Here is a 25,175-nt window from a genome sequence, read left to right on the forward strand (position 1 = left end):
CAACTGGGCCATTAATTAATTCTCTAAACCCCCAAGTCAGAGCTCATCTCAAGCAGTCTCCTGACGTTTCAACTCAATGGTTTGTATTAGCTCCCACTTAATGTCTCCTCAAGTTATAAAGCAGAAGTTGTGCTCTGACATTACCACTATCATACAGGGCATGATCGGGTCTTGACTGTAACCATATTATTATGTGCTTGAAACATGGATGTCAAGAAATTCACCTCAGGAGCAAAGCTTGAGAGGTGAATCTTAGCATCCATGGTGAACAAATAATAAAAGGTTAGGATCTGTGAGATCTGATCATAACTGTTTGTAGTGTGTGGAGTTTTATCTACTCCATGTAATAACAGTTACAGAAAAAAAAAACATGCAGTGTTTTACCAACTTTGAAAGCCAGTAAAACGCTTAGCAAGTATTGTCAAAGAGACAGCATTTAAATGTAAATGGCGACATATTTAATTAGTCACACATTAAAAACCTAAATTGACTTCCAAATTCAAGCTCCTGGGACAACGTGTCTTATAATTAAATTAATACATGTGTTCAAAAATATGTTAGACAGTAAGTTAAAAACGTTATTTAAGATGTTCTACATAAGAAAATGATAAAAGAAATATGTTTTTTTTTAATATTTTAGTTAAGTTAAAAATTATGTTATTTAAGATGTTTTATGTCACCCCTGGGCTTTCGGATATTGGCAAAGGCTCTTGCTACCCCCATAGTGCTTTTTTTAGGCACGGCTCAAAAGACAAACCCACCTCCATAGGTATCACAAGGGATAAGAAACTAAGAGTAATGCTACTCAACGCCAGAAGTCTAAACCTCAAGATGCACGCACTCGAAACTCTCCTTAGCATGGAGAACATCGATATCTGTGCAGTAACAGAAACCTGGTTCAGGGCTCCCGAGAGCACCCCAGCACTACCAGGTTATACCTCATACCATGCTTTTCGGCCCCAAAACTTGGACCGAACCACAAAAGGAGGGGGAGTATCGATATTCATCAAAGATACCCACACCTCCAGCTTGGTGGCAAAGCACGAAGCATCAGAGACTATCCATGTGCAACTAACAGTGGGTAAAACTGCCTTCCAGTTTATAGCCTGCTACAGACCACCCTCCCAAACCCAGGAACCCCACTCGGCCTTTCTGAGAACACTGGAAAATATGAAGGTCTCTCCAAACACCATTATATTGGGCGACTTCAACTACCCAAACATAGACTGGGAGCATTACTCTAGCTCCAACACCCTAGCCCAAAGGTTCCTAGAATTTATAAACTCAAATGCTATGGAACAACTTGTTACCACTCCCACAAGAGGGGAAAACATACTGGACCTGATCATCACCAACATGGGGACTCTATGCTCCAGACCAGAAGTGTATCCCTCACTGGTAAGATCAGACCATAAACTAATCTCACTGGATATTCACATCCCGACCCCACCCCTGCCCAGAAAACCACAGTGAAAAACTTCTCTAAAGCAAATTTCACACTCCTCAAAACCGAGGTGGAATCCTTCAAAGCCCCCGGGCCTGTGGAAAATACGGCCCAGACCGCAGAATCCTTTATAAACGCATTCTATGAACACCTTCAGGAATGCATGGATCATGCGATCCCAAATAAAACCAAGACCCAATCCTCCAAAGGCAGACGTCCTGTCTGGTGGACCCCAGCCATAAACAAACTATACAATAGAAGGTGGAAGCTACTAAATGATAGAGCAAAATCCCAAAAAGGGAAGGCACCACTGATCAGTATTAGCAAAAAACTACGGCCACTCATAAAATTGTCTAAGGCTAGCTTCGAGAGAAAAACTGCACAGGACACTAAGGATAATCACAAGGTTTTCTTTAGTTATGTTAGGAACCTGGGTGGTAATTCCCAGATATGCTCAGAATTAGTCCAAAATGACAAAAAATACACTGAACCCACAGACATTGCCAACATCCTAGCTGACAGGTTCAGCGCAAACCCCCCCCCCCCCAAAACGGCAAATATCTATCCCAGCAGAGTGCTGCCCCCCTGACATCTCAGATGCTCAGGCCTCTCCAAAGCAAAAAACACAGCATCAATGGGACCAGACAGTGTCCCGGGCTGCGTCCTACATGAACTCCAAGAAGAGCTAAACCCAAACATAAAACTACTGTTCAATCTCAGCCTTACTACAGGATATGTGCCCAAAGAGTGGCGTACAGCAACAGTGGTCCCTCTCCATAAAGGTGGTGCCTCAACGGATCCTGGAAACTATCACCCCATAAGCCTGACTAGCTTGGTCTGCAAAGCTATGGAAAGGATCATCATGGACCTCATAAATAAAGATATTGGGGACCTACAGACACTGGATCCTACCCAGTTTGGCTTTGTTAAGGGCAGATCCTGCCTCTTAAACCTGGTTGATTTCTTTGAAACAGTCACCAAGGCCATTGACGAGGGGAAGGTGGTCCACACAGCCAACCTGGACCTCGCTAAAGCCTTCGATACAATACCCCACTTGGGCATTATAGATAAGCTCACCAGCTTAAATATAAACCCCTATGTCACTAGATGGATTGCAAACTGGCTCAAGGACAGAACCCACATGGTTAGAATTGCTGGAGCCATGTCAGACTCCAAATCAGTTACAAGTGGTGTCCCACAAGGTTCAGTCCTGGGACCGCTCTTGTTCGGTGTATATTTCTCGGAGGTACAGGCCAACACGGAAGGACTGTGGCTGACCAAGTTCACAGAAGACTGCAAACTGGGTGCCATAACCGACTCTCCAGCCGACACAAGCATCCTCCAAAAGGGCCTCATAGAGACAGACAACTGGTGCCAGAGCCATGGCCTCAAGCTAAATGCCAAAAAGTGTATCGTCATCCCCTTTGGCAAAAACAAAGTGCCCACAAATGACCACATAGGTGGTAATCCATTAAGTACAGAAGAAGTAATTAGGGACCTGGGGACCGAAGTTGATAGCAATCTCTCATTTGACAACCACGTGGCCAAAGTGGTTAGAAAAACATTTTATATAGCCCACCTAATCATGAAGAGATTCACATCTAGATCAGGGGAGGTCATCGTGCCTCTTTACTCATCCCTCATCAGGCCCATAATTAAGTACAATGCCCCTTTTGAGATGTACCTTACCAGACACCTGCAGCAACTGGAAAGACCCCAAAAGTACCTCACCAAGAGGATCAAAGGGCTCAAACAGATGCCATATGCTGCCCGGTTAAAGAAACTCCAGCTCTACTCAGTGGCATACCGCCTGTTCAGAGGCGATCTGTGTCTGATGTATAAAGCCATGTCCAACCCGGAATTAATGGACATGCTGCACCTCAGAAAATACAAAACCCAACGAGCTACGCGCTCGAGAGACTTGAACCTCAGCACTGAAATAAATAGGACATGCTGGAGGGACAGATTCATAACCCAGAGGCTCCCTTCACTCTGGAATAAAATCCCAGTCCAGGTTAGGCAGAGTCCCTCATTGACTCTCTTCAAGAGGAATCCTGATGAGTGGATGGGAGATTGTAAGTTTACCCCGGGTATCACTTCTGTGTCACTGTTAGACAGAGGCACAGTATACTAACCTCGAAAAAGGGCATAGCAAAATAAATTTAAAATGGGTGGCGAAAGCCAAACACATTCTGGCTAGGCTTATAAATGCCCTAGGGCAGATAGCCTAGTATGAACCTATGTAAGGAAATGTCTAAATTGTGAAGTAATTGAATATTCGCTTAATTAACTGATAATCAACAGAGTCCAACCTGTATAAAATGCCTGGTAGAGGTATGTTACCCTGAGAAGTCGAGCAGCCAAGGTACCAGATGCACTTGGAATAAAAATAGTGATTGAACAGCCTGCTTCATTGTATTTTTGGTTACAATTCCACCTTCTAATCTTCATCAGACTGCTGCATTTGCACTCATGCTCTACTGCTGCAAACAAAAGTCATGATGACGATTTTTTTATTAGGCACATTAACAAGTGAACCTACAAGCAGTGACGTTATGCCCAAAGGATACAAGCCCACTCGTATTTTAGCATTTTATTTACTTGTTTTTCAGTTTTCATAGCATTAGGTAAATGGTTATTAACCACTGTCATAATCTCTTCCTATTCCTATTTTACTCTCCACCCTTCCATAATTAGCTATAACAGACCAACAGAACAATACATTTTTCCTGGTCCAATACATTCCCAGACTAATTTACTTGCTTGTGCATAGTTTCTGCTCTCTAAACAGATAAAAAGGAATCCTACTGCTTCCTGGACTGGCTATAAAACTCTCTACAGTGTGCGCTAGGTTTTGCCTAAAAAAGCAAAGTGCCAAAAGTCACTCGTAAGGACTCACAAGAGTTTTGCAGTTATTATGGCTGGATGTGGATGGCTGCATGCTATGGAGAAAAAAAATATTCTAAAATACAATGAGGGTTCTCTGCTTCATCTGCTCATAGTTGAATTAAAACAACACTTATTATGCTTGTAGATGACCTAATTTGACACTTTAAATTGGAACAATGTACTTACTACTTTGTCATTATCTACACAGATTCACTAGATCAAGAAAAGCTGTAAGGCGAAGCAACAAGGGACTTTTTGGCCACAAGAACAACTGAAACAGCATTTAGACTGTTAGTATACAATTCATTCTAATGTTGTTTCTTTCGGCTTTTCCTGGTTAGGGATCGCCACAGCAGAACTCTGGTCCACTAATGATTGGCAGTAGATTTTTACGGTGCCGAGGTGTCAGCCCGACACCCAACCTTCAACAAATGTACGCTCAATCACGCATGTCTTTTGAACACCACTCGACCATGGGGAGGACATGCAGACTCCACACAGAAGGTACTCCAGCCGAGAATCGAACGAGAGAACCTCTTGCTGTGAGGCGACAATGCTGCCGCTGCACCACCGCAGCGCCGGCTTCCATACAATGATACAGTAAACCTTTCCAGATTAACAATCAATGTATATTATTTTATCGACCGAGAATGAGTACAGTTGTGGATCCCTTTAAGAAAGAGATTTAGGTTCCTGAGAAAAGTCAACATGCCTGTAGATGCACTCAAAAAACTAATAATTAGTTTGCTGCACTTTCTAACAGTATTTTAAATGCAGTAATTTATGCTAATGCAGCATTTATGCTTCCAATGGAAGATAAATTCTACTTCTATTACTGGACTGATGTAATACAGTTCTGGCTGTGGCAGGGCTAATTTACTTACTGCAGAGTATGCATTATGACTGTTGTGGCTATGAAAAGTACATAAAAACTACGTTAGGATTTGCTTTTGGTCAAATTAAAGATTTTTCTCTACTAGGGAAAAGGATGTTATGGCACATTCTGCCTAGTAAATCATCATTTGCAGACTTAGATAAACAAGGCCCAGAATTATGGACAGCCAAAGCCAGAAACATTAAGATGGTTTAGATTACTGTTATGTTTCAGTCTATCAAGCACCACAACTGAATAAATCAAAACTTTCCCAAAACTCATCCATGAGATGTTCTAAGTAGTGTGTGTGTGTGTGTGTATGCGCGCGTGTGTGTACATAGATATTTTATATATATATATATATATATATATATATATATATATATACACACACACACACACACACACACACACACAAATATATACATATAGATCTGCTGAAGTTAATCTAAATATTAGTAGATTCGCACTAAAAGCATTGACTGCAAGAGGTTAATAAAAAAAAAAAAAAGATTACAACCTGAAAACGTATGCTCCAAGATACAGCCTCTGTACCCCCACACCACCTACTAATTAAATGTACATCTGACACTGCATTATATCTGGGGAAAGGGCATATTCCACAACCTCGGTGATTGTTGGCCTTGCACACCATGTGTGTTGACAAAACAGATGTTGGCATTTGGGAATTTCGATTAATAGAAGTTCTCCCATACACACACACACACACACACATATATATATATATATATATATATATATATATATATATAATATTTGCACACAGACATGCTATGTAAAATAAATGCACTGGAATTTGCCCGACAAATGTTCATGCGCAGATTGTCATCTTCCAAAAAAATATTTTCTTTTTCTTGACTGCAGTACTTCAGATGATGTAATATCACGTACTGACTCATTACAGGAAAACTGCCTGCCAAACACAGGTTTTTATGATGAGATTCTGAGAGCCTTGTTAGCCAGAAAACATTTAAGCATGGTGACGTAAACACTTGCTGTTTTTCAAACTATGCTAAAAGTAGATGTAGTGTTGTGACTCAGGCATTTCTAAAATTATACAACCTAAAGTGCTAGTGGACGTAAGAACATATACAACCATTAGTACATTCATAACTAGAGTTGATAAATGGGTAAAAGGCAAGAATTCCAAACCAGTGACTCCACTCATTTAGCACCTGACTGTTCCTTTCAGATTATAAATTGATTAGTTACTTCTCATTAGTGTCCAGCAAATAAAATCTGATGGCAAACCCCACTAAATTACCACAAAATGTCAGCACCATCTCTGTTGTCTAGGCAACTATAATCAAGCTGAATAGATTGTGCATCATAACCATTTCTGTTACTTTACAAAGTAAGTGCATCTTTCATTGGACCCCCGTACATTCATTTTTGTTAAATACTAAATATACGTGTGTGTGTGTGTGTGTGTGTGTGTGTGTGTGTGTGTGTGTGTGTGTGTGTGTGTGTGTGTTTATATAAATTAAACACAATTCATGAATTATTGCATTCCCCACTATTATATACAACTGTATTACAACTGTCTTTTTGCCTTGTAATTATAAATCCTCCCTTCACATTTTTCTTGTCATCGGGGAACTCTTTACACTACCAGGCAGTTAAATATTAGAATCACAGACTGGGATTTTTTTTTCTCAAAATGCAAACAAAAACTGCATTTTAACAGGGAGGTCAGTTACTACTGCCCCTCTGCATTCCATAGCTAACACTACTTCACTACACTTAATATGTTGCCAGATTGACAGGTAATTATACAGATCACATCAACTCTGAAAAGCAGCACAAGACACAGTAGTCTATCAGCATGTCAAGCATATATCTAACATATATATATATATATATATATATATATATATATATATACACACACACACACACACACACACACACACACACACACACACACCACACAATATATATCTAATCCGCACCGCATTTCTGCCAATGTGTGGTTTTATACAGAAGTATATTCTGACTCCACGGATACAAGCAGGTGCATGCAATCACATAGACAAGGGGGATTCAAACTGGTCAAGGAATACAGATTTGAACCTTATCAATCTGTATTCACAGTTATTTCAGGTGAAACCCATTAACTTCTATAAACATCTATGATGCTACTATGCTATGAGGTAGCAACTACACAAATTCAGTTATTTTCATTCTAAATTTTTTTCCAGGTTGAATAACTTTTTGTCTGAAATGATATAAAAGTAGCATCTAAGAAGCACCTTTGAAATTAATATTTTTTGCAGTGCCTATTTTTAGTGTAATAATGACATCCTCTACCATGGACATTACTAAGGAATAAGAGATCTTACTAGGGCAAAAGCTTTCCAGCTCTAGAGAGCTGTAGTAGGTCCATTATTCACCAGTAAGGCACACTCTGTAAGGTCCTATTTATTACATAACAGACCGTGTATCAGACAGTTACACAACAGCAAATACAATACCCTTTTCATAAAGAAAAAATACACACCAAGAAAGTACTCAGGTTCTTCTGTTTTTAGTTCATAGAATATCTGAAGTTAAAAACAAAATATCCCAATTTCTGTACCACTTCAAAGGGCAAATCTAAAAAAATGGCAGGAAATTCCCAGGTAGTTATACCCACAAGGAAAGAAACCATGAATGACGAAAACATGATGATATTCCCAGTAAGCTGAAATGTTTCCAAACAATGCCACAGAAAATGAAATGCCTGTCACACCTCTCAACTGTCCAGATTTTTGCCTCAAATTTTTGGTCTGTTCCTCATTAAAACTTTTGTTCTGGCAAATCATTCAGGACTGAAGTCAGAAAATAATGACAGGCATTTGAGTTTCAGACTCCATATCTTTCAGAAAATTCATGCTAATGTAAAATCTGTTATTCTATCAACTTTCTAAGTTTATCAGAGCTGTCTTTCGGCTTTTTCCAGTTAGGGATCGCCACAGCGGAACTCTGGTCTGCTCATGATTGGCAGTGGATTTTTACGGTGCCGAGTTGCCAGCCCGACACCCAACCTTCAACGAAGGCACGGCCATTCACACTCGAACCTACCCGCATGTCTTTAACGTCACTCGACCACGGGGAGGACATGCAGACTCCACACAGAAGCCGCTCCAGCCGAGAATCGAACGGGAGAACCTCTTGCTGTGAGGCGACAACACTAACTGCTCCACCACCGTGGCTTAAATCATCCCTGTTTTGGCCCTTTGTCTCCCCCATTATTTATGGCTTTGTCTGGGTTTCTTGTGCTAACAGGTTGACAGGTATGATGCCTATTAAAATTCTCATGTCTGTAAATTTATTTCTTCTCCTACCCTATACTAACAGCCACCAGAAATAAATTTGCCCCCACATCTATGCCACTCTCACACTTGGTCCCACCTACACTCTACTCATAGAAACTATGATTTCAACCTAAATATACTGAAAGACTGTCAGTAACGTAGCTGAAAATAACTACTCATGTGCATCACTTATCTAACTTTCTATAAGTAAACCATGGCATGTGTGTATTAATCCTACCCTCCATGTAGATTATTACCTGCATATTGAACTTTGTGGTTTAATTCCCCCACTGAGTATCCTGGGAACCAAGTTCTCCATTTATATTGGCTGACTGATGTATTTAAACAATTCTATAAATAAATATGCAAAAACAGTACCTAAGGTGATCCACTGTTTTTCCTGGTCAAGGCACAAAACTGCTTCTTCCCCTTAATTCAACATATTACATAAAACAAAGTATACTAATAATGCAGGACATGTCTTCTATTCAGGCTCTGATATAAATCAAAGGATAAGTCAACTGACCAGTTTCTCTTTGCTCATCCAAGACTGACCCCCAGCAGCAGCTTGTTTGTTTAGATAATTGTTAACAAAGTGCTTTTTCAGTTGATTGGATGAAACTGTTAAAAGGGGTTTAAAAGCTGGTTGGAGTTTTTACTTTGATAATAGGTCTGAAGAAGCTACATGCTAAAGCGCTTACCTGTTCTTTACTTTTACTATTTATTAAAGTTTTGGAACCACCTCTACCGTGAACAACTGGTGTGTTTTTGACTTTTCTACATTGCTGTGTTTTACATACCAGTTGATCCTTTCCCCCTACATCGTTTTGCTGTTTGGATTTAAAGTACTAATCACATCGCAAGCCATCTGTTTCCCCCATCAAAGACAGCAACAGACAATCAATATCTGTCTCATCAGGTTTATACAAATGAAATTTCTTGCTATTCTACATAGAAATTTCTCTTAGACTGTATAACAAATGTGGATGGGGCTGTTTTCCAGAATGGACACATGGAAACCAGCTTTGGAAGTGAAAACTGTTAGTCATGGATAACTGAGCAGATCAACTGGGGGAACTAAGGTAACGTCACACTGTAATAATAAACAGCATACATCACAGCAAATCAGTGAAACAGAAACTCTGACCTACTACATCTGTATTATGATGATGCATTATTTCTGTATTTACTACTATAATTAGATAATAACTGAAAAGGTCCCATGTGGTCCAGTCCACTTACCTGCTTAAAATAAATTAATAAATCTAAATAAATAAGCTATTAAAGGGCAGCACTGTCACTTTAAGTAAATGTAGACTAAAAGCACATGAAATAATGATTAAAGCTTGTCATACACATAGGACCAAAAGTGCACTGTGGAAGAAAAAACATCCTGAAAAAGAAAACCATGCCAGTACAGCATCTCTCATCAGACCACCTTGGTGTACAACAGACTGTAAAAAATGACTAACCATCTAGATTTAAAGCCAAAGTATTACTAATGCAAACAAGATCAAAATCTAATCAAATCCATATGACTTCTGCATACAGCTTCCCTTTAAACACCTATAACATTATTTTGCAAAGACTGACTTCTCAAGTTAAAGTGATTTGCCAACGGAAAAAAAAATGCACCATGGCATGTGGTATAGAAACTACGAAACAAATGTCTCTTCCCCAATGGTAAGGATTTTGATTGTTTTTAAAAATATATAGATTTAACCTCACATTTTTCTTATCAAGATGCTACTGAGTGCAAACCTCAAACTTCAACCTCACTAGTATCAGGGTATGGAAAATGTGAGGTGCATCCATAGACTTTAATGGCTGCAGCATTACGCAATGAGTCCAATGTCTCATCCATTAAAGTCTATGGATGTATCTCACTCTATTCCCAATGTGATGTCACCAAGGGATTAGCCTAAATTTATTTGGGCCATGGTTTTAATAAAAACTTACAAGGATTTTTTTTTATTAGAATACAATATAAAAGGGTAAGGAGAGGTAGCAAGACAAATGGATAGTGGCACCTTATTCACAGAACGCTGCAAAGCCGTAGCACATCGGCAAATCGCTTTAAGAAAACAGAATGTACCAGTACATAATTACTGCATTTGGCAAGACTACAATAAAAATGCATCAGTTTCTAAAACAGGCTTAATTAACTGTGTTAACCACACTTAAATAACTGTGACACTTCACAGACCATTCACTAAGCAATCTATAACTTACTGCTACTCTGTAATTTAAGTTTGTTCTTTTCTCTTAAGCCTCTGCTTAGGACACCATTGGGTTTAACTTCTACTGTTTCTTCCTCTTTGTCTGTATCACCCTTTCTCTTCTGAAGATCATTTTGTTTCTTCTTGTATGTTGGTTTGGGTTGCCGTTTAGTCCTTTGTTCAGACCTACTTTCACTTCCATCTGAGTCATCACTTTCAGACCCAGATTCGTAAGCCCTTTTCACTGCATTACCTGTAACTTTGTCATCCTTTAATGTTCCCTCTTCTTGATTATTATTGTCTTTGTTATCACCCAAGTCATTTGTTGAAGAATCTAAAGGAGTAGCAGTGCAAGGTTTCACTATGTCTGATACAGTACTTTCAGGTGTTTCTGTTTTATTAGTGTGTTTGTCTTCTTCAGAGTGTCGTGTCAGCCAGGCCTTTTTCAGTTTTGTATGAAAGTTAGGCTGACTTGCCTGAGATGCTTGCCCATTACTTACAGTGCTGACTTTGGTTATTGTACTGTTGGCTGTGACATTTTCTTGAGAAACAGAAGATGGACATTTCTGATCTGTGCTGCTAACAAGATCATTATCACCGGCATTGGTACTTCTAGACTGGGCAGCAGCAAGTGCGGCTTTGTGCTTTTTTAAGTGGAAAAAATCAGTTGTGCTAGGAGGGCCAGGGAGAGGCTGTGTTACATTTCCTGTTTTGCTAATGACTGGATGGAAAGTGGACATAAGCATGCTGTTGTTACTGACTTTACACTCCGATGTTTGTGTACCCATTACAATCGGGGTTGCAGTTTTTGGAGCAGGGCACTCAGTTCCAGCACCAGCAGGGTTGGTGGTTGTTAAAGCAGAAGAAATGACATCGGAACTATTCTGACTTGTAACAGAGGTGGTTGTGATTGCAGCAGTTGTTACAACACTCTCAGTACTGTAGAACATACTGGAAGGAGATGTTACAGGAGCCTCACCACTCTCCTGTAACAAAGGCTTGGAATTCTTATCAAACTGTACACGAGAACTGTCATGGGTCATATTTGCTAAAATTACCCTCCCTGTCTCTCTGACCTCTGATGCTTTCATGCTGTCCACTGAATTTGTCACTGTCAAGTACCGTTCACTAGAAGGACTTTTGGAAGTTAACTGTTTTACTTGTCCAGTATCAAATTTTGTACTAGGTGGGCGTACAATAACAGATGCTGTGGCTGACTGTGGTTTTAAACTGCTTTTCTCTAAATGCCATCCAGACTTTTCAGGCATTACTGTGTCACAAGCTTTCCAAATATCTGGACAACTTGTCTCTGAGACAGCCTTATGAACAGTATTTAATTCCCTTAGTTCAGGCACTAACGTTGGTGGTTTCTGCAGTTCTGGGAGTTTGCCTGAAGCATTCATTGGCTGTACTGGAGTTAATGTTGGTGGAGAAAGGCTAGCATAATTGCTATCTTTTCTTTCTTGGCTATGATGAACTGGGGGATGGAACACTGGTGCCCTGTGCAAGGCTGGCATAACAGGAAGTCCATTTAAAGGAGAAACAGATACCTGGGCAGCAGGGCTCCGGGAGTCATTTTTAGCACTACCAGAAGGAGATGACACTTGTTGAGAAAGCTGTTCTGTAATCTTACTCATTAACCCTTCACCTTCTGGCTGATGCTTAATTAGAGGAGGGGGCTTTCTAAATGATGTCACAGTTGAGGAATTAGATGTAGACGAAGGATTACTGGGTGACTTTTCAGCAAATGGATTTGTAGTTTCTTTAAAAGGATATGACCTTGGTGGCTCATTTAGCACACTGTTTGACAATGTAGTGAAATAGTTGCTCTGCGGCAGAGTCTGGGCAACTGATTGTTTTATTTTATAAAGTTCTGATACCGTCCGTTCTGTGTCTTTCTCTGTTTTTTGTGAAACACTCTTGGCAACAGGTAATGAAGCTATCCTAGAATAACTGTCTTTCTCCACATCGGTCCCTTTGATTTTAGCTCCAAAATGTGCAACATCGATGCCATCTGTAAGAGTTCTTCGGTTTTCTTCTTTATGCTTGCCCAGCCTGTCCCCGGGTTCCTGCGGTGATCTCTGTTTGCTGTGGCTCAAAGGAGAGTCCATGAAATGTCTATGCAATTGGCTGTCTTTTCCAGTCTGAGTTCTACTATGTTCAAGATCTGCTTTCAAAGATGCTGACGGTCTAGCAGAGTGCAATGGCTCAATGAATCCTCTCTTCTCTACCTCTCTACATAAAAAAGAAAGAAAGAAAAATTAATAAAAGTAACAGAAAAGTAAACATTGCATGCAGCAATTTTAGTGCCAAATTCTTGCTTTCCTTTAAAATCCCAAAGCAAATTGGAAAAGTAATGCATTACATTTTACTAAGAAATTGGTCATTTTTCAAGCCTGAGACTTTGCCTAAAATATGTGTTTACCATTTACACTAATGGATAAGTCACAAATTATGTATAAATCAACAGACAGTTTTGAGACCAAACTCTATTAAGATGCACTGACCTGTATGTAAGTTGTGGGACTAAAACTGAGTTTGGTGCTATCGAGTTTTACAATCCTTAACTGTACAGCACAATGAAAAGCTACGACATGTTACAATTTAAGCCAAAACATGACTATGCCTTCATTTTTTTTTTTTTTTTTTTGACAAACAAAAATATTAAGTTTTGGCTCCATGGCTGTGAAGAAGCTGCATAAGTTAGCTGCGACAGACCTATAACATCCAGTACAAAAAAAAAAAAAAACTGAAAGAAACTATCTTGGCATCCATTTCAATCACTTGTATGTTACACCACTTGCTAAACAGAACTTCTTCAGAGCACATACTGGAAAAAAATTATGTATTTTTTTTCAACTTGTATTTGCGTATGAAAGGTTTAAGGAGTTCTACACTTCTGTAATTTCTTCCCTTATACTCCAAGGAAGACATTGAGAAGATATGAAAATGTTCATGCCACTGTGGTGCAAAACTTATTTATTTAGTCATTTATTCACTGTTTGTAAATTAGACAAGTGGGCTGGTCTGTATATAGGCCCTTTTTAGCCAAAATTTGGTTTAGAGAGCGGTTAAAAGAGGATACAGTTATGCAAACTGAACTACAATACTTCACTAGCAGTTTATGAAGCAACAAAGAATAGTTGAAACATTGGCGTGACTAAAACAGAGAAGTAAAGCATCACATGTATAAGGCATCAATGACCAATATATACGAGCATATATACAAAACAAAACAAATAGCTAGAAGCAAACTCCATGTAATATGTGTGGGATTACAGCTATTAATGAGGGCTGTTAACCACTGGTAACAGAAGACTAATAGGTACATAATGTTTTATTGGTAATGCTCACACAGCACAATACCATTATCCCAGAAACACTTGCACATAGATTCCTTTCCAAGGCATATGTGAAGAATACGTTTACATTCTTTCAATGTAGTTAGAGTTTTAATTTTTGGGGGTAAGTACTAAGTGTGAGAATACTTTTTCCCTGTAGATTTAAAGTGAGGCTGGATACTGTCATCCTGGCTGAATCTTAAGGAACAAGTTTGGTTTCTTGAATGGATGCTTTGTCCCTAAGGGTGGACAATTTTCTGGGATTAGGACTTTAAACAGAAGGCAGTTAAAGACAAAAGAAGCTCTATCAGTAACTGGTATCCAGTGGAGTTTATTTTTTAGCTCGCAGTAACATATGCTGGTAGTGCAAATCTGAAGAGCTTTTTCTCAACCATCTGGACTTTATAAGCATTGTGTGAAGAGTTTGGGGTTAGTAGGGTAAGCAGGTTTCTAGTTTGGAACTACATTTTTGGATTTGGCCATTCTGGCTTCTGGGGATAGTAGTTAGAATAGCATGTAACACAGTTTGAGTTATGCTGTTACCGTGCAAATTACATTACTGGTATGAGTTATGAAGGCAAGGGGTGGGTCTAGGGTAATGCCTGGGTACTTGTAGGTGTCCACATTAGGAATCATATTCCTTTGGGTCATCTTTCACCAGGAATGCTGGTAAAGTAGTAATTGTGTGGGGAGGCGAAGAGCATTACATTAGTTTCATTTTAGTTGATTTGTTAGCAGATACCCATTGACAGAGTTTGCAAAAAATATCTTATAGTTGAGATTGTAGGTAAGTGGGTGATTTTCTAAACTCCAGGAGTTGGACATCATCTGCATATGACATACGATCAAGTGGTGGAGTGGGTAAGCAGTCAGTGTGCTCATTTATGAATAAAGAAAAAAACACTTGGCAGCAATTAAAGCATTTTTATATGTTCTCAGTTTCTTTTCATCCATCTTACTCCACTTAATATGACCATGGCACATGCATAAGTCCAGCCTATTTGTAATGCCAACTGTCTGGCATAAAATCTCAACTTATACATGAATATAACTGATATTCTGGGAAAATATCAGGTAACACTGTTTACATCTTAAAGATGTGAACCACTGCATGACAATACTTCCGTTAAATCTACTCTTTATGCTTCCTCTTTCTATTGCATGACCTTCCTAATATATTAAAACTCAGTCCTAATGTTTCTTCTGCCACCAGGTAACATGGACGCTCCCAGAGGTACCATCAGACTCCCTCTGCAGTGGTCATGTTGCTTCAAGACAACGGAAATTATGCCCTTTCTGTTCTACCCCCAAGTACCCTCCTCAGTATCATGAAATCCATTTTTCTAGACCATAATCTTAGCACTTTAAAGCTCTCTTAAGTAATCATTACTGCCGCACATAAATCCTCATATACCCATCTCCAAGTAGGGTCCCCTCCCCCCACATGCACATCAAGCCTACATGCAGTGTTTGACAACCTAGCAGTTTAGATGACTGGTTAAAGGACAACCGCACCCAGACACTCAAAAAACATGTTTATTTCATCATGGTTTGGTGTTTCCTACATTTTAACACCACTCTGGGACTATTTAGAGCTTTTTAGATATTTTTATACGCAATTTCTGACTCTGACCACATGGGGGTCTGGCATCTTGAAAGAATTCTGACTATTTAGTCTGCCTCTAAGTATCCCAGAATGCATTGTTTGTCTCCAAAAATTGCATCAGATTTGCCACGTTTTCCCTAAAGATACTGTCAGTGCACTGAATTTACAGGCATTCACTGCTGTGTTACAGTCACCTACTTTTGGTTAAAATGTTATCCTTTTCAATGATTACTTCAAACACAAGCAGTGCAAAAGCTAGAGAACAGAAATGAAAAGTGCATTTTATTCCTCTTTCTTATTACAAATGCTAACTTGATTTCTTTTGTGAAGGCTGAAATCTAGTTCTTCAAGGTATGTCCCCTCCCCTTCACACCTATCTTCCCTAGCTGTCAAAGAGCTAAGCGTAATTTGACCCATTATCTGCATGTGATTGACAGCTCACAGCAGGTGACCAAACTAATGTACTATTTTCTTGTCAGCCTTTCCTTCCTTACAGTGGGAGACTTTTTTTGTTGCACTCCTCATATCAAATTTAGAACCAAGCTCCATAGCACTGAGAATAATCAATGTTTTGCAAAGCATCACACTCCCACTTATTTTTCCTTCCTGTTAGGTTAAATAGCTAACAAATGATGCACTATAAACACAAAACATTTCACAGACTTGCATGACAGCACCCACATGCTTTTTTTAAGTGGTAATTTAAGAAAATGATGGTATTGCATACTTCTTGTAATGTGATGTAGTGTTGTCGATTAATTGTGACAGACATCTGCTTCTTATGTAAAAACATGCAATAAATGTCTATGCATGGTTACTGGAAATTTGTGCTCTTAGTTTTTGCAACTGTTAATGTGCTTCTGCCTGTACTTTGTCACATATTGGTAGGGTCTTCAGAAAAGTGAGATTATAGTTTGACGTTTTTGCTAGGTTAAGAGTGGGCTGGGCACGGCAGCTCTGACATCACAATGTGGGAGGTCCACTGGCTTCTATACACAATGCAAATCAGGCAGGGATTACATCACTTTGGGGAAGGAAACATCCCGGTAGCTAGAGCAAGAGCTCTGGCAGATGTGACATCATCATTTCAAAGCCAGGTAGAGGTTTTTCAACTTGGTTTTCAAAGTGAAAGTAAAATAGTATGGAAAGGTAGGAAGCCTAACAGAGAAAACAGTTGAGTTGATTAGGTTTTAAAGCTGCACGGGTGATTTTTTTGAGGCTGTATCAACAAACAGGGACTAAAAGAGACAGCAGGTTGAGCAAATTGCTTTAATATCCCGTTGTTGTCCTTTAACAAGAAGGTGGGGAAAGGAGGAGTTCTACCAAAGTTTCATCTGGGAGTGGACATGGAAAGCATCTCTGCAGCTGACAAACTGCAGTCCGCACACCTCCCTATTCCACTCAAAAATGTTAACAACTTACCTTTTTAGCACAAATATGTGTAAAAATTTCATCAGTAGAACACTGATATATTATTTCCAAAACTAACACCTCCTTAAAAAACTAAACTAAAAATTACTAACTGGAAAAAATGCTCTGTTAAATGTGCTTGACAGGAGAGAAATAATCCATCCCACTGTGCTAAATAATGTATTCAACTCAGAGCACACTACAACTCAGACAGAAAAATACAAGTTTTTCTGAGTTAAGGTAACATGAAAGGTCAAGGTTATCCCCAAAATGCTTCAACATACATTGATTGACCACTTTTATAAAACATTTTCTGACTACCAGACTAGAAATCCCTGGATTAAGTGTGTATCATTATCTAGTGCAGAAAGAGTATCCTGTCACGCTGTGTTATGCAGTAGAGAAGGTATCATTTCAATGTCTCAAATTCTCTTCTAATCACAAGTTACATTTGTATGCCAAGGGAGAATCAAAGAAATGATGAAGTAATGCAGTGACTATGTGAATAAGTACGGTGCTTAGAAAAAAAGTCTGCAGTCCACTGGAGCCAGATTATAATGATTCCACACCAGGGAGAGCTCAGGTAGCCCAAAGGAATAAAGCTGTGATGATGAAACAGGTGATCCTGGTATTATCAGCAGCTTAGGTGTCTGTTGGAGCTGATGTAGAGGCAGTTGGCACTTCCTATCCTGGGGGGTGTCAGACTGTAGCCATCCAATGCTGCAATCAGGGAAAGGACAGTGATGTATAGACAACCCTAGAGTGAACATTTGGCCACCACACCACATAACAGATAGTCTTCTTTGCATCTACATGGGAGCATGCACTCACATGGGGAAATGCAGTTACCCTTGCAGTGACATTACTTGTATGTCCCCATGAAGGGAACTAACCTCCCCCTATGGCTTCCTGAGTGACCACCCCTCCACATGGCTCTGGCCTACATTCTGAGGATATCTACTGTAGGTAAGCGAACAGGTTCAAGTCCAATAAGGGAGTCACTAGGCAATCGAACAAAAAGCATACAGAAAAAAATGATATCACACTGGTCTGTTACCTAGACAAATCTCTCCTCTGAGACCACACAGTTTACTGCCTTTTAGTCCCGTTTTCTTCTTGAAAGGAGGCTAGTGAATGCAGTCTACTGATACAACCAAGAACATGTGAAACAAAAGCAATCTCAAAAGGAAGAAGAGAGACGCATAACTTTATTAAAAATGTTACCTGAATGTCAAACTGCAGACATACAGTAACCTCTTTTCTAGGCATTATCAGTGTGAAAAGCCTACTTCAAGTACAAGACAAAAAAACAGCCAGTGTTACACATAAACAGTTCTTACTGTATCTCAGAATATATCCTTTTTATACACAAAAGAAGTCTGTGATAACACTTACTCTTTGTGATGTTCTACAGCTGCTTTTGACAGCGGTGGACTAGAATGAGCAGGCAATTTGAGAGGTCGATGAGGGTCAGCGCTGGAGGGTCTGACAGGAATGTGGCTCAGTAACCCTAAGCTGTCAGCTGAGGTCACAGGGGTGGGCTGATGTAGCCAAGGGCTTGCAGTATTCTATTACACAAAACACAAATAATCTAAGTGTTATCTCAACAGTCTGAAATTAGGACAGTATTTTTAATTTAATCAGATTAAGATAAACCTGTTAAAACAGAATATAGAGCTTTTTCACAGTGCAGGCACAAAATACATACATAGTAGCTGAGACCCAAAAATAAAAGTTTAAAACAAAAATCCTTCTACACAAGAACAAAAATCTGGTATTAAAAGTGGATGAATGTAACAAGAAGCAAAGTATGGACAGCTGGTTGCTCATGAATTCAATGTTTGTAAGTTATCTATACAATGTATTATTCTACACTCAATGAAGTCTGAATCACAACAGAGCTTTAACCCTGACATAGCTATGAACAAGTTCCCCATACCTTCTCCAAACTCAATTAGTCTTGTAACAGCAGCAGGAAGTGTCTACTTGGCTGCCATTTCTAAGTTTAGCTCTTCTGAAATAACTGCAGTTGACAGCTATAATTTAATGAAAATCCCAGCTTGAGTAGTTTATTAAAACTGGCACTCTGCTTGTGATGTGGCTGAAACTAGCTTCCGGGAAACCATCATAAAGGAAGTGTGTCAGTGCCATGAATACAGAACTTTTCAAAGAAACCCTGAAGTAAAAGGCATCAGTGATCAATCAAAAGGTTTAGTGAGTTAACTAGACTGATTAAAATTGTGATTCTAACCAATGGTTCTTAGAGTGCCTTTTTCATATAACACCCCCAACCCTGGCTTTGCTATGCTGCTCTCATGACAATGCTGACTAAAATGAGTTTGGAATGAAATTCAGCATTACTACACGTTAACCAATAAATACGGCATAACTGTACTGAATGGCAAAATATTTAAAATGTCCGTGGTAAGTGCAGTTAACCACACACATACTTCTGCAGGATGAAATGTTCATTTAAAAAAATAATCTTTCTTTGTTAATATTCTTTGTATTTTATAAAGCAAAGCTTAGCATAGCTCTTAACCAATCAGGAACAAATCTCAACATAATCAGGGACAAATCCTGAAATAATCAGGGACATTTTTAAAATGTTACTACTATTCAGTTCAGACATTGACAGAACAGGAGAATGTGAATTAATACTCATTTTCTGAATTAAAATAAGTCTGTCAACTCTAATTACTGTCATTATTTTAAAGTTTATTTCACCACCTTTTCCTGTAACAGTCACCAGTTTTAAGAGGGATTAATAAGGACAAAGCTAACATCTGAGACAATCTCAGGGATGTCCATGAAAAATCAAGGACAGTTGAGATGTATGAAGCTTAGTATCTGTGTGCACATTCCTCTTGCCACATCCTCCTGTTGAAGTGCCTTCCGAAGCAAAAAAAAAAGATAAATGCAGAAGCTGCCCCCTGAAAAAAGCACGCTTAATAAAACAGATGTGCAGTTCAACAATGGTTATACAGAGACAAAATAAACAGCACTGCTTGAATTAAGAGTGTCTCTCATCCAGAGTTAAACCCTAAACTTATTTCTAAAAATAGACATTCACACTGTTTGTGCTAGTTTGACTTTATCTCTGACTCTGTACTGGGGAATGTCCCATGTTTACCTTCCCTGTAATCTCTTACGCTACATGACCAACAGACAAACAGCCCACAAATGACAAGTCTGGATGCAAACATCATGGGAAAAACTTGTACAAAAATTCTCTATTTGTATTTTAATTCTGCACACAGCAGTACATGCAGAGGAAAATTAGTAAAGTTACAAGAGCTGCTGCCATTATCTTGTAAATCTTCTCAAAGCTCAAATTTCACAGTTAATTCCTACTACATCCCTTACATTTTTAACTGCATGTAAAAAAAAATAATAATAATAATAAAGCCCAAACAAGCAAAAGCCTTTTAAGTAATAAGCTGGTCGAGATATTTTTACTAATGATTTTAAAATGATTTTAAGAGATCCTGGATGCAATCACAGCTACAACCATGACACGACTTACATATTAAACATGCACAACTCTAAAGACACACTTGTAAAATGGAATAAAAAACTATGTTACCTTGAAAAATATTATTGCTATACTGTCACAAAGACATCAGAAAGAATATACTTTGATGCTACGTGAAGAAATGGTGTCATTAAAGTAACTGATTTTTTAATGATTTTATTTATTTATTTATTTATTTACTGCCTTTAAATTGTAATCTAGCACACAGGAATGAAACCTAGCAAGGAGAAAAAGATTCTGATGTGATCACTTTCTAGTGTCCAAAAGAAAGCAGAAAGCTGCAACGATGTATCATTTGAAGCAAGAAACTCACAGTTAATTATTATTTTTCTTTCTGCCAAAAAAAAAAAAAAAAAAAAGTACTAATGAAGGTTGTTAATGCTGGTAGAAACAGCCGATGGGATAACTGCAGAAATGCCTTCCGCTGAAAGGTCTTAAAATGATTAGCTGCACATTATTAATGCTGGGAGAACAGCTGATGAGATAACTGCAGAAATGCCCTGCACTGAAAGGTCTTAAAATGACTAGCTGCAATCTAAATCAGTATGCATAAAACAATCTGTAGACAAGAGGCCAATTTACTGATTTCATGAAACTACCTAGTTTCAAACACCAGCACAACATGATTTTTCATTCTTATTCAGCTGGCTTTTCCACATTCAAGTTAAATAACTGTACTTCATTCATAATGGCAACCCCTAACCGGGAAAAGCCGAAAGAAGAAGAAGAAGAACTTCATTCATAATGTAGTGATGTGCCTGGCAGGCGAGAAAAAGACCACATTTTTCAGGAAGATGCAAGAAATGATGAGCACAGCATTCTTTATTTTTTATTCTACTGTTTTATCGACATAAATCCATGAAACACAACTGCTTCTTTTTGGGGTGCAGGGATAACTGTATAGTCAAAAGCTTGCTCAGGGTTACCCAATATGCAGCTGGCGACCACTAAGAAACTCAAATCCATGACTACAAAATGAAGCTCAATAGAAGCTCATAACCTTAATCCTGTGTGCTAAATTGCCAGATGGCAGAATGCCTGAACTCTGCACTTTCAATATTACCATGTAAGGCATGCTGTGTCATGCTGATACTATTTCCAGCTTTGTAACATGGAAATCTAGTAGAAGCACAAAGTATCTTGTAAACTTCAATTAAAACAGTTTGGCTCATATAAAGCAATTTTTCTGGTATTTGTTGTGTTATGAAAGTGAAGGTTCTGTACAAGTATACAGCAATACATTCCTACCAATCACCTCCGCCAACAGAAACATTAATAAGTAAACAATAAAGGTCAAATCTGAAGGTATCCAAATTAAAAGTTAAATCAGAATTCATTGCATATTTAACAAATGGGTTATGACACTATAAATACTAATTCTTCTGCCATTTCTGCGAATTGACGACAGATTTTTTTTTTACATTCTTGCAGTAAGTGCACAGTGTGGGTTATTTTTTGCTTTTTACATTCTTGCAGTAAGTGCACAGTGTGGGTTATTTTTTGCCTGATGGTTTAAAAGAAGGAAATAGCTGCAAGGTAATCTTAAAACACCCAGTTGTTGACTCCTAGGACTATTAATGCAGTGTATAATCCAAAAGCAGCATACAAGTTTGTAAAGTTATAATGGGAGTTGCATCAAGGGAGGCATTAACACTTCTGTTTTTGCTATGGTCCTGGTTGCTAAGTGTTTAGTTGTTCCAAATGAACAGCAATGCACAACATGCTAATACATGCACTGTTCAAGATCTGTATGAATCATCACACCATAAAGCACCCTCCTGAGATCCCGTCTCTTCCTGACAGATTTATTGATCTTCTGTCCTAAACCTTTCGGCACAAATGAGAACTAGGCTTATTTTCTACAGTTGCTGCTATTAAAGCCATTATGCTGACTCTCTTTTCAGTATCTAACAGACTTCCAGACAGTAAACATGAGAGAACTTGTGCCCCCTTTCCTTGATGGGACAAAGTACTTTGTACGAAAACTCCCATTTGAATTCTGATCAAACAAAAGTCCAAAAAACAGAATTCAAAAGCTGTTCTTGTTAAATGCCTTGAAACACACTGCAAAAAATGTGGTACTCAATGACATTACTGTGACTTTTATTAAACAGTATACACTTTGGTAGGTGTGTTACCTTTCATACGAACACATATAAGCACGTGCAAAATTTTAGACTACTCATCTCTCACTTTTTTCACAGAGCTATCAAACGTGCGCAGAAATGTAGTTCGTTGGATATGTATATGCACGTCTATATGTATATTTCTATTACAAAGCATGTTCAGTTAGCTGCGATAATTCAGAGTCTGCTTTCTCAATGGCTTAAGTTCTACAAGACTCTCCAGCTTATCAGAATTCTCTATCATACAGACTACAAGTATAATAAGTTCTTGAAACTTATTTCTTCCAACAACTAACTAAAGTTTCCTTGAACATTTCTTTAGGCGAAGCAATTTGGAATTGTTTTATATCTGCATCTCACTTAGTATTTACTGCATTCCAAATACTATTTTACTGACCACCATGTACTTAAATATGCAGCTTAATACTGCATGCAAGCATTAAAACTCATGTGAACACAGGGTTTTTCTCATTTCTTGCACATCAGATATAGATGTCACCTGGTACATCTGCTTCACAAGCAGAAACTTGGTACAGCTTTCTGTCTACTGTGATGTCTTGCAGAAATATTAGTATGTCTTCCATGGCATGTTACTGCTACCTACATATATCACTGTTTTGTGTACTATATATAAAATATCTAGATCAAGATATTCAATATAATTTAACGTACGGTCTTGTGCCTGGGCTGTGGACAAAAGACAATCCCAGATATCCAGAAAATAAATATACAAACACATGGGGTGGCTGCGGTGGTGCAGCAGTTAGCATTGTCACCTCACAGCAACAGGTTCTCCGGTTCGATTCTTGGCTTGGGTGCCTTCTGTGTGGAGTCTGGGTGTCCTCTCTGTGGTCACATGGGTTTCCTCCGGGTGCTCCAGTTTCCTCCCACAGTCCAACGACATGCAGTTGGTGGACTGGACACTCTAAACTGGCCGTAAGCGAGAGTGTGTGTGCGAGTGAGTTGTACGAATGAATTACCATGGCAGGCCTAGCCACCCAGTGGTGTAAACCTTGATTCAAGATGACTGTCACTGCTGAAGTGACACCCCGACCCCATGTGTAAAATGAGAAAAGGGGTTGAAAATGGATGAATGGATGCAGCCTTCAACTAAAATGATCACCATTTAACCAGCTGTTATATGCACAGAATACATGAGTGCTTTCACAGTAGTGTATGGGCATTCCACGGGCAAATTTCAACTAACTACTTCATTTTTATTACTAATTTGCAAAGACATTTTATGGCTGTTTTTTTTATCTGCACAGCTTTTGCTTGACTAGGCAAACAGAAACTGTACTTGGTACCACCTCAGATACAGCCCGGGCTCTTCAGCTATTCTGACCTGACTGGAATGTCTGAGAACATTCAAACAAAGAACTTTTCCCTTTTACAGAACATTAAGCTCTTCATCCTTCAACAAGACCTAAGACATTAAAGCCCTTGGAGGGGTTCCATATGAACAGTAGACCACATAAACAAAACCGACTGAATTTAGTATAAATGACATGCAGAGTGGAATGCATGGTGGGCACGCAGCCGATAAAATGTAGGCTGCTTGTTACTCATCTGTTACTGGGAAGGTCCCACTGCTATAAGTTGTAATGCACCATGAACAATGAAAACCTGCCAGAATAATAAATGTTAAGTGACTACTGATTAAAGAGAGTAAACAAGCAATTATGCCTGGTAACTGAAAGTACCTTCCTTCCCACTGAAGTAACACATCAAAGACAGCAAATTATTCAAACTCAGTTCTGTAAAGCAAGAACACCAAACAAGCAAATCAGTAATACAAACGTAACATTTATCAAGGTCATTTTGAGTGAATGTGTGTGTGTGTGTGTGTGTGTGGGGGGGGGGACTTCCCCCATATAAAACAAATAATAACACTACTATTTTACCAGTTTGGTATTGCAGACTTAAAAAAACAACCCACAACTTATTTGGTAATGACAAAGTAACTATATCTGAATCAGGAATATTACTTAACTAAAAGGCCAGAGCAATAGGAATTGCTCAAAAGTGTCAAGAAGATCGGTTACTTCTGTGATAAAATGTTGTTACACCAGTGATGGCCATACCAATCTGTTTGCCAAAGCAGAGTATGTCCCACTCATACTGAGCATGCACAACCCTGTTCAATATCTGTAAGCATCATTACAGACAGCCTAGAAGGAAATTAAGCAATGAGACGAATACACAAGGTGAGAAAGGAGTATGTGTTTTTATTAGTACAGCATAAGAAAAAGCTATTTAAATTCAACACAAAAACAATGTATCTTTGTCTAGCAAGGGGAAGGGGTATCAGAAATAACAAATGAGGAAAAGGGCACACATGGGCCCAGTCATTAATCATATCAGATAAAATGAGTATAGTTGCTACAGTGAAAGCAGCAACGAATGCCATGACA

At 38.8% G+C, this 25,175-nt stretch overlaps 1 protein-coding gene across 2 annotated transcripts in view; it reads right to left on the reverse strand.

Moving 5' to 3' along the window:
• JMJD1C (jumonji domain containing 1C) overlaps window positions 1–25,175 on the reverse strand; it is a 304,550-nt gene that overhangs the window by 226,011 nt on the left and 53,364 nt on the right. For both annotated transcript variants that reach the window (XM_044056466.1, XM_044056465.1), the window contains exons 6-7: window positions 18,496–18,668; window positions 10,757–12,978 (exon numbers count right to left, since the gene is read on the reverse strand). In XM_044056466.1, coding sequence (XP_043912401.1) covers window positions 10,757–12,978; window positions 18,496–18,668 — 2,395 coding nt within the window. The remainder of the gene's footprint in view (window positions 1–10,756; window positions 12,979–18,495; window positions 18,669–25,175) is intronic.

The sequence above is a fragment of the Protopterus annectens genome, chromosome 14.part0 (assembly GCF_019279795.1).
Source record: "Protopterus annectens isolate FY-2018-M chromosome 14.part0, PAN1.0, whole genome shotgun sequence".
Taxonomy (NCBI): Eukaryota; Metazoa; Chordata; order Ceratodontiformes; family Protopteridae; genus Protopterus; species Protopterus annectens.